The 10,793-nt window shown below is 42.1% G+C and overlaps 2 protein-coding genes across 2 annotated transcripts in view; one reads left to right on the plus strand and one right to left on the minus strand.

Annotated features, from left to right (window-relative positions):
- Nucleotides 1–1,136, plus strand: part of BTBD6 (BTB domain containing 6) — a 128,910-nt gene extending 127,774 nt beyond the window's left edge. Inside the window, exon 5 of the transcript XR_010066940.1 lies at nucleotides 1,124–1,136. The gene's annotated coding sequence lies outside the window, so the exon portion shown is untranslated. The remainder of the gene's footprint in view (nucleotides 1–1,123) is intronic.
- Nucleotides 1–10,239, minus strand: part of PPP1R36 (protein phosphatase 1 regulatory subunit 36) — a 29,367-nt gene extending 19,128 nt beyond the window's left edge. Inside the window, exons 1-5 of the mRNA XM_063290426.1 lie at nucleotides 10,148–10,239; nucleotides 6,562–6,626; nucleotides 5,806–5,901; nucleotides 4,030–4,148; nucleotides 1,675–1,741 (exon numbers count right to left, since the gene is read on the minus strand). Coding sequence (XP_063146496.1) covers nucleotides 1,675–1,741; nucleotides 4,030–4,148; nucleotides 5,806–5,901; nucleotides 6,562–6,626; nucleotides 10,148–10,195 — 395 coding nt within the window. The 5' untranslated portion in view covers nucleotides 10,196–10,239. The remainder of the gene's footprint in view (nucleotides 1–1,674; nucleotides 1,742–4,029; nucleotides 4,149–5,805; nucleotides 5,902–6,561; nucleotides 6,627–10,147) is intronic.
- Nucleotides 10,240–10,793: the final 554 nt, after the last annotated feature.

A 10,793-nucleotide genomic window follows, 5' to 3' on the forward strand; every position in this document is an offset into this window, starting at 1 on the left:
ATGAAACTGCAGGAGGAGGTCATTCAGAGCTTTCGAGTGGGAGATTATCAATATACTAATGACATCCAGTTCTACAGCTCCCAAACTTCTAATTCCAAGGAAGCAAACAGTATCCTTCAATGTTGTCTAACCTTAGGCTAGATGAGGGAGAACAAGCTGTAATTAAATCTAAACAAGGCAGGGGTGTTGTTAGTAAGGAAAATACAGGATTGAAATGATGCTTGGCCTAAATAGGATTACACTCCCCCAGAAAGAGGGTTTGCAGTTTGGGAGTATTACTTGACCTCCAGCACAGCTATACCTAGTGCACCAAATGTGATCTTTTCTGAGTCAGTCAGATTTAGCAAGAGTTATCTATGCCTTGTTTATACCCCATCTTGATTACTGCAATGTATTTTGTGTGTAGATACCACTGAAAAGTGTCTGGAAATTGTAATTTGTGCAAAATGCAACAGCCAGGCTGCCAACCAATACAAAGTACAGGGATAATATAATGCCTGTACTGAAAGTTGTCTACCAGTCACAATTTAAGGTGCTGGTGTTGACCTTTACACCCAAAGTAGTTTAAGGAATGGTTATCTGGGGGCCACTGCTCCTGCTATGAGCCTGCCCAGCTATTCAGCTTAGTGGAAGAGGCTCTTCTGAAGACGTCCCCACTGCCAAAAGCTTAACTGTTGGGTACATGGGAAAAAGCCTGTTCAAGCTATGGAAGATATCCCTAAGAGGTGTGTTTGGCTTCCACTCTTCCAGTATTTAGGAAGATGGCAAAAATATGTTTTTTCACAAATTTTTAAACATTAGTTATTTTATTGACTGATTTTAATTTTGATTTTAATTCTAATAATTTTGTTTTATACTTTGTATCTTTACTGTTGTACGCCATCTTATGTGTTGGAATAAATAGAAAGGCAGGGCATAAATTTAATTATAAATAAATAAATAAGCAAATCAATAGACTTTAGAATATGCAAACTTGATAATCACAACATCTACTCTGCAAGTTGTCCATATTCTTAATAGTAAATGGGGAGCTAAAATAAGCATGCCATCCAGTGAATTCATAAGAATTCTTCAAGCAAGTAACAACCACTCTAGAAAATCCTTTCCACAAAAATATATCAAGGAAGAGCGAGATATTATTTCCCAGAGCAGTTGCTTCATGTCAGGAATGGCTTGTTCTTTTACCCCTTTTCCTATTCTGGAATTGTATATGCCAGAGATGTCCAGTTTGAGACCCCAGAGCATGTGCAGCCCCCAAAAGCCTTGATGGTTATCCTAGAGACCTCCCAAAGTGCTCATCAAACTATAACTTTTAGTGTGGTAGAAGAGGAAAATTATAAAATGTAAGACTGAAGCAGAATCATATTACTTATGTTTAATTTCAGTTCAGTGTAGATGTGAATTAAATTAATTCAGTTTTACTCTTTTGCCTATACTCTAATTTTTGGAGTACAGTCTCCAACATGCTATTCAACAGTTAAGACAAGACTATCCCCATGAAAAAAATTATGCACTTCTTGTCCATGTTACATAGTATACCCAGGATTCAGACAGATGACAATGAGAAAATGGGATTTAATCAACTTGCCTTAACTTACAGCTTCTTATTTGGATTTTCTCTTAAATGAAAACACACAAGCTTCTAATCACATAACAGAAATACTCAATACGTACCTCATAACTAAAGAGAAAGAAGGAACGTAAATGGAATCATCTTCATGTGCCAGAAATAAAGCAGCATCTGCAAACATTCACAAGAAAAGAAAAGTGTAATTATCCAGCCTGCTTAATCCAACCTTGCCAAGAGTGGCATCTGCAGCAGAAATTTGGGGGCACCTGCCAAGGTCCTCTACTCTGCAGGAAGCCCAGTCTAATGCCCAAAGCCTCCTGGGCCTGATTTTCTTCCACAATGCCGCTGTTAATGCTGCCTTCTTTAAACCAACAAGCATTTTAAAAAATGGGACAGAAAGCAACATCCTTCACAGAAGAACCCAAACAAATAGACAGCAGAAGTAAGATGATGAAATCTATAGGGTAAACTCAGTCAGTTTATTACAGCCTTAGAGTAATACAAGAAGTGTGTCTGCGAATGATCTGTGTTCTATAGAGTAGGGGCTGGCATCTTGCCCAAAGGCCCCCCAAATCTGCACCTGGGATGAGCCTCATCTCCTCTAGATATGTCAGACTATATCTATTCACTCACCATGGTGATTACAACTTCACAGAAGTCTGATTTATATAAATTGGTTTCTTCTACTATATATTTATCCAACCCTTCCTTCATAACTGCTCTGAACAGTCTACCAATTTTCTTCCTCCAAGCCCTTATAGATAAGCTCTGAAAAACCATGGCTATGGACACTTCACAGCTCCTTAAAGATTTGCATGAACTGCAGTAAGTTAGCTTATTAAAGCAGTAGCATCTTTTTTTCAAAATCACATGGAAGCTTGCAAAATGTCAGGCTGCTTTAATAAATAAAGATGCTGTTTGGATGAGATCCAAAGCATTTCTGATTTATTTTCAAAGTTGGACAGTCCTAAAAATAACTACTGTCCCCAAATCAACCATACACCTTTATAGATTAATTGAAATTTGAACTAGGTTTAAGTCTGACCTTCTGTCCTTGGACCAAGCTGGTTTTATTATAGATTCCTATTTCTGGTATATTTGATAATGAGAGATACTGTATGATCCTTTCTTTTTCTAATAAAAAAGAGAGAACTCTCCAATGAAAAGATAAAACAGTAACACTGCCATTTCTATTTTTTTAAAATGAGATACATCAATAAGGATATAAAGATACACTGTTTTCCCCTAAAATTTTGAAATGTACAATTCTGGGGGGACTGCCTTGCATGCGTTTTGAGAATCAGAATAAACTTCCATAAAGAAATCAGGAAACTAAAATATGTGTAACAATTGAATTCTACTGATTTTCCCCACATTCCAAAAGCAGAAGGACAAAGTATTTAGGGAAAGCATTATCATTAATTAAGGAATGTTTTTGGGGGAGATGGGCAGTAGCAAAATTTGAATAATAAATAAATTTGAAATGTTCATGTTCTTTTATTAGTCCCAGGCTTCCCGTGAGTCTGCATTATGAAACCATAAGCAGAAGCCAATCATAAAAATCAAAAAAAGTGAAACCGTAACGATACTGGGAGGTTTATGGAGAGGCAGGCATCCCAGGATGTAACACAGAGAAGTTTTCTTTTACTCTCTGGTACTCTTGTTCTCTTTAATTATGGTTATTTGCAGGCGTGGTACCTTTCAGTTGAACACCTGCTTTCTATTCCCATCTGCACTGCACAGAAGTGGGCAACCGTTTTTATGGAGGGCAGCATTCCTACAGGAGTAATCAGCTGGAGAGCCACTGCTGAATGTCAATGTTGGGTAGGGCTGAAGCCACAACCGCAACCAATTTTTTTCTATCCAGGATTCTCATTCTCTCTTTTTTCTCTCTCTCTCTCTTCATCTGCGTGCAGCACACTGCAGAAAAGAGGCAAAAACTTTTGAAGTTAGGGTAAACAAGTTGGGTCCCCACTTCTCTTACAGAGAAATATCGAGAAACGGTTTTGTCTTTCATCCAGAAAATTACCTAGTTTACCCATTTGGGATTAAAAATTATGTCTATGCTATCTATGATTCTTAGGTATGTTGGATGCAAGCAGATTACATAAACAAGTAAGAAATCTTTCAAACCATTTCAGGTATGTCAACAAAATAAGAAAAAAGAAGAAAAAAAGGTAAAACTGTCCTCATGTTAGGCTCAACTTCTGATGAGTCATACCCATGGAGTTTTCTTAGCAAAAGTACTGTACAATTGTGGTTTGTCACTGCCTTTGTTCAGGATTTTTTTCCAACTTGCCACTCCAGTCTATGGCCTTGTAATTCTTAAAGAGCTTTCCATCTAAACACAGACTGGGCCTGGCCTGGCTTTGTTTCCCAAACCAGCCAAGTTAGGCAGGTACTACCACCTGCTGAAGTAGGTATTCAGTCATTCAATGCAAACGCCTTCCCTTACTCACACTTAACATCTTCTAGACTTATGAATTCAGACTGTGCTCTCTTGGTTGGCCGAGGGGTTTTGTCTTCTTGGGCAGAAAGACGCAAGGTAAACAGATTTCGAAACAAATTAGGACTTGGCCTACAATGAAAAGAAAGAATAAGGCACTGTTATTACATCTGTTTAAAGACACAACATACAACAGCTCTAGGGAACTCAGGTACATAGAAAACTGAGGTAGCATTGGGGTGGATTGTAAAAGACAGTGAAGAAAGTCTGCAGTCATGTTTTTAATTTCAGTTCATACCTTATTAACGCAAAACTTGCTTATGGTGTGCAATAACGTATAGGCCAGTTCTCATTATTTGGGTGTAGAACCCTTAGCATAAATGAAAATGGAAGTTTAAAAAGTTACTGATTGTTGACATAAAAGGGAAGGACAGAAAATACTGCAAATTAGAAAATGATTTATTCCTCCAAACTGGGATGTAAGGAAACAACAGCAGCAGCCCCTGTCAACTGATTCAGGAGCAAGATTTTAGAATATTCTTTGTCCAGCCTGACTCTTACAGGGCAGCTGAAATTCATAGTACTGTGAAAACACTGAAATTACCTCTTCCCCATACCAAGAGTTCTGGGCCACTAAAAATCAAGCTGGCTCCTATCTGCATTTTTCTGCTTATCTGTCCAACACCATCTTTTTCTGGGTTCAATTTAGTCCAGAGGTGAGTAATGTTTTTCAACCTAGAGGATCACATATTGCCTTTGTGCCTTCTTTCACAGAGGCTTATGCCATCTATTTTGCCTCTTAACCCCCCCAAATCTGAATAAATTGCCTGCATTTGTGTGTGAGAGAAAGAAATGGGTGCTTTAACTCTTCTACACTTCCCAAAGGGCAAAAATGGGTTTTAAAAATCAGCTTTATTCAGTCCAGGGGGGCTTTGATCAATCACCAGCTCAGAGATCTGAATTCCAAGACCTTGAAGCATTTTATATGCATTAAACCACTCAATCAATGGAAGCCCAACATCAGGGTTTTTCCACCTTGTGTCCCAATTCAGCAGAATTTATCCAGGAGTAACTTCTAAAGAAGAAAATACTGGATCACCATTCATGTACATGCTATCTATAATATGAAACAAAAATGCCTAAAATGTAGGTTGCTATTGCTCTCATTTGACAGACTGAGAAATGGATGCAAGCCAGCATCTTGCTCAGGCATGTTCATGATTGAGGAGGAACAGATACTGTATATCCCATAACACTGTAATGCCTTAGGCAAAAACCCAAATGGCTTCAGATTTCACCACTCCAGCCCTCAAATAATAAAAATGTAATAGTATACTGCCAATCCTCTGTCCTTTAATAATATACCTAATGGTATATTAGGTATACTTGAATCCTAAGAAAAAAAGGATAGTTTGAATTCAGAATCTAAGTTATGAACAATTTTTATTTGTTGGCCAAAATAACATTTTATTTTTTTCCATCACTGGAAATGATCTCATATTGCATCTGTTCTGACTTGGACCAGCTCAAGGTGCCAGGCACAGAAAGTTGAATTCATCTGCTGCCTGGACCTATCTGAGACATCAGAAACAGTTTCAGTATCTTTCTATGCTGAGCAATGATCATCCCCAAAAAGTAGAGACGATCTTCTGCACCAGCACCACCAGGCAGTACTTGTCCAGTATTTGAACCCCGGACCTCTCATATCCTAACTGAGACTCATCCACTGCCAAAACCATAAACCATAGCTGGATAGCCAAACTTTTTTTTGGTTTCTAAACAATATTACCTTTCCAGTGGCTTTGCTCCAAGTTCCAGAAACTGGATGGTCTTGCCTTTCTTACTTTTCTCCTTAATTTCCTTTGGTTCTTCCTTAGGCTGGACACTGCAGTATAAAAAAATCAAATAATTATGGATTAACAGAAAATTTATCAGCATAGAGTAATGCATGCAACTACAAAATGAAAATAGTAGAATGTTCTCCATACTGGTACTCTCAGATGGACTGGTCTGAGCACTCATAGCTCCTAGTCAGCACAGTGATCTTTATGCTGACTGGAGGTAAAAGGAGCAGTGGAGGGTGCTATATAATGAAATTGGGTGTTACTTTTATTATTATCTAGGAATAACTGCTTGGCTGATTTACAGTATATATTTTATTACCAACCAGCTTATCTGGGGATAAAGATACAATCCTACCAAAATTGAGAAAATATGAGCCCTGATTTACAATAGCACCTACAGCAATACATTCAGTAGGCAGTGGAAGGGTTTATGAGAGTAGAAATCCAATACATACAGAAGTTGTCAAGTTGAAAAAGGCTGAGTTAAAAATATTTCTATTCTTCACAGCCACTGTAAAATAAGAAGCTCACAGAAATATTGATGATTGATACCTTTGGCAATACTCACTGCTGATTTGAAATTTCACTGATTTTCATAGTTCCCACACTTATAATATGTGAGGCTTTTTGTAAATTGGAAGCAGTGTAAAAACATGGTAAATTAATGAAGCTGAAAGTCAGAGAGACAAATGAATCCTCACCTTGAAAATTCAAGTGTTCTAGTATCTTCTTTCCAGTACCACAAACCAGGGTTAACTATAGTCAACTGTAAATATTCAAAATACACAATAGTTCAGAAATCAGTTAAACTCTCTATCTGACATGTCAAATTTGCAGCCAAATGAGTTCAGATGCTAGCTGTGTAGACTTATCAGATAGTTTCTCTATTTTTTTTTAACAGCCTGCTTATATGCTTGTATGCTTATATCCACTCCACAGGGAGGTAGGACCCATTAGATTGGTCCGCCCCTGAAGACTGATGGACCCAACAGGGTTTCAGAGGGAGCTTGGGGTTATACCCGAGGACCTGCTGCACAGTCCAGCAGAGGCCTCGGCTGCTGCCTGGAATAGGGAGGTGGCTGGAGCCTTGGACAGGATCGCGCCTGTGTGACCTCACTTGTCTGTGTGGTTCACAGAGGAGTTGAGGGTTCTGAAGAGGATTAAGAGATGTCTAGAGCGCCGCTAGAGGAAGATGAAGACCAAATCCAACCGAACACAACCTAGAGCCGCTATTAAGGCCTACCTTGTGGCGGTAAGAGCGGCAAAACATCAATATTTCTCTACTCTTACTGCATCGGCAGAATGCCACCCAGAGACCCTGTTTAAGGTCACAATCCCTTCTGGGAAAGGGAGGCCTGGTGACCTATCTTCAGGGCCGTGCTGAGGAGTTTTCTGAGCATCTACAGGATAAAATCACTCGGATCCACTCCAAGTTGGACTCCAAGCATGAGGCAGGTCTGTGGAGATGCCGAGGAAACATACTTACGCTGTTATCTGAAACAGTTTGATCCTGTAGGGCCCGAGGAAGTGGACAGGATCCTCCAGAATGTAAACGCCACCACTTGTCAACTAAACCCATGCCCCTCCTGGCTAGTGAAAGCAGCTCAGGGGGTGATGTGTGGTTGGGTCCAAGTGATAGTAAATACATCCTTGGGAGCGGAGGTGTTTCTGGCAGCCTTTAAGGAGGTGCTGGTGCACCTCCTCAAGAAACCATTGCTGGACCCTACTGCGCTGTACAATTTTCATCCAGTATCCCACCTCGGTGGTTGAGAAAATGGTGGCATTGCAGCTCCAGAGGGTTCTGGATGAAACGGATTATCTAGACCCCTTTCAGTCAGGTTTCAGGCCTGGATATGGGATGGAAATGGCATTGGTCGCACTTATGGATGATCTTTGGCGAAAGCGGGATGGAGGCAGTGCATCCATCCTCGCTCTTCTTGACTTCTCAGCAGCTTTCAATACCATCGACCATGGTATCCTTTGGGGGCGGCTCAGGGAGTTGGAGGTGGGTGGCATGGTTTTGCGCTGGTTCACCTCCTTCCTCCAGGGCTGGTCCCAATAGAATGTCCCCGACCCTGTTGGCCTTTCATAAGGCCGTGAAGACCTGGCGTTGTGCCCGGGCCTGGGGCCTCAAGCGCGTGGATGGTCCCGTCTCTTGGCTGTATTAACATTCATGCATTGCTCACTTGGCAGCCATGTATATTTATTTTGCATTTATTTTATATTTTAACTGTTTTAATTGTAATTGTTTTAATTGTTTTATAGTTTTATTGTTGTAAGCCGCCCAGAGTCACTTGCTGAGATGGGTGGCTATAGAAATCAAATAAATAAATAGATAGGTAGGTGGTGACAGGGAGCAAGAGGTCTGACCCCCGGTCCCTCCTTTGTGGGGTGCCGCAGGGTTCAGTACTCTCTCCGCTCCTCTTCAAGATCTGCACTGGGTGAGATCATCCATCTCCATGGAATGAGGTATCATCAATATGCTGATGATATCCAATCATACATCTCTGTCCCAGGTGAAGTAAGTGATGCTGTGACTGCCTTCTCTCGGTGCCTGGGAGCTGGGGGCTGTGGTGGTCTGGATGGGGAACAACAGGCTTCAGCTGAACTCTGGTAAGATGGAGTGGCTGTGGGTTAATGGGTCCTCTGTATCCAGGAATTGACCATCTTTAGCTCTGGAGTTGCACTGCCTCAAACAGACCAGGTGCGGAATCTGGGGTCCTCCTGGACTCACGACTCCTGCTCGAAGACCAGGTGGCAGTTGTGGCCAGGAGGGCCTTTGCTCAACTTCATGTTGTACGCCAGTTACCCCTTTCCTGGACCGTGAGGCCCTTCCCACGGTCACTCATGCCCTGGTCATCTCCTATATAGACTACTGCAATGTGCCCTACATGGGACTACCTTTGAAGAGTATCCAGAAGCTATAGCTGGTCCAAAATGCAGCCACGCAGGCAATTCTTGGTGCCCCAAGATCAGCACATGTAACACCGTTGCTTTGCGAGCTGCACTGGGTACCAGTTTGCTTCCAGGTCCAATTCAAGGTGTTATCACCTTTAAAGCTTTACATGGCATGGGTCCAGGCTACCTAAGGGACCATCTTGTCCCCATTACATTGATCCGTCCCACCCGATCATGCAGAGAAGGCATGTTGCAGGCCCCGTCTGTAAGAGAATTTCAACTGGCAGGGTCCAGGAAGCGGGCCTTCTCTGCAGCAGCTTCCGCCCTCTGGAATATCCTCCCCCCAGAGATATAGCAGGCCCCATCTCTTGTGGCCTTCCAAAAACTACTGAAGACTTGGTTTTGCCAGCTTGCTTGAGGCGAGAGGGGAAGTAGTCACTCTTGGGGACGGACGGCGCCCTAAGATGGCCTTAGATATATATGAGTGGCATTAAAACTGTCATCGCCATCTGGATTTTATCTTTTTTACTCTATATTTATATTTGTATTTGATATTTATGTATTATTATATTGTAATGTTTTATTTTTATTGTAAACCACCCAGAGTCCCTCCTTAGGGGGGAGATGGGCAGTGGCAAAATTTGACATATAAATAAATAAATATGCAACTATGCAAAATATGTGGGCTAGTGCAATCAAAGAGGAATATTAAGCAATCACCTGGAGTGCCAAACCTTATAGCCTATGTGCTAATTACGTTGAGGAGGAAGTCTGCCTGCACTTCAGGAGGTGTATGGACAGCACAGTACAACAGTCTCTTGAATTTCACTCACATTACATGACTTTTCCTTGCAACTGTACTATCCCGTAAATTAGCTCCCAAAAGTCGGGGGGGGGGTGGGGGGCGGGCCGGTTGCAGAGGACAAACATTCCACTGCTAAATGCCCTTTTATTTGGGCTGCACAAATTTGGACAGAAGCAAAGAGGTATGGCTTTCGGTATCTTTAAAATTTATGTATAGCAAATCCTGCTCTGTTGTCTATCTGGAATTAGAAAAAATAACTTTTCTATATTAGTATTTAGTATAGTCCGTATTAGTATTTTTTAAAAATAGTGCCTATTTAAAAAAAATGCCAACATGGATGTAACCCTTAAGATGACTGCTCAGAAGAAAGCTTTTTAATTTCAGTGAGAGTTGAAATTATAAAGCTATACATCTATGGCTATAGATGTATAGCTTTAATAGAAGGCAGCACTGCCAACGAACTCAGACTGACTCCTTTCTAGAAGTCCTGGGACGAGAAGCAGTAATTTCCCAGCGTACCCTTGCCCCAAAGCCGTCTCGTAAGAAGTGCGGGTCCGAGCACCCAGATTCAAGATCTCACTTACGGGCAAGTAAACTCCCTTGGGCAGCTCCAAAAACTGTAGCTGGGACATGCTGCAGAGGCTGTTTACCGGAGTATCCTGGCGACCGCTCTCCGCGCGCGAGGCGCCCCAGCCGCACCCCCCCCCCCCCAGCGGGTCCCCTTGCGCGTAGGAATTGCAGAACCGCCGGGCCGCGGATGGCAGTTTTAAGAGTTTTGCAACGGGGACGCGGGGAGGTCTCCCAAGACGACGTTGCAGAGTAAAATACCAAAATGGCGGCGGCTACGCGAAGTAGAAGATCGTTCTTCCCTCTCAATTTGTGATTTTTGCTTCCCCCCCCCCCCCGTCTGTGAGAGAGGAATAAGTCAGTAGGTGTAACTGAAACATCTCGGTGTGAATGCTGAACTTCGGGACTGGCGTGTTTTATTATGGAAAAGCACTAGGTAACTTCGGGCCAATAGCTATTTCTCACGCCAACCTCCCTGTCGCTGCGCGTCTCAGCTTGAAAAGGAAGCGCTGCGTGGGGCGCCTCGAGCGGCTCTAGGAAAGCCGAACCTTGGTTCTCCGCTCTAACCCACTCCTTCCCAATGTTACTCAGCTCAGTCAGGGCACTTTTTGGACCTGTAGCTCTCTCTGCTTTCCTCAGTTCGATGCCTCCGGAGTCTACTGG

This window comes from Candoia aspera, chromosome 1, assembly GCF_035149785.1.
Source record: "Candoia aspera isolate rCanAsp1 chromosome 1, rCanAsp1.hap2, whole genome shotgun sequence".
NCBI lineage: Eukaryota > Metazoa > Chordata > Lepidosauria > Squamata > Boidae > Candoia > Candoia aspera.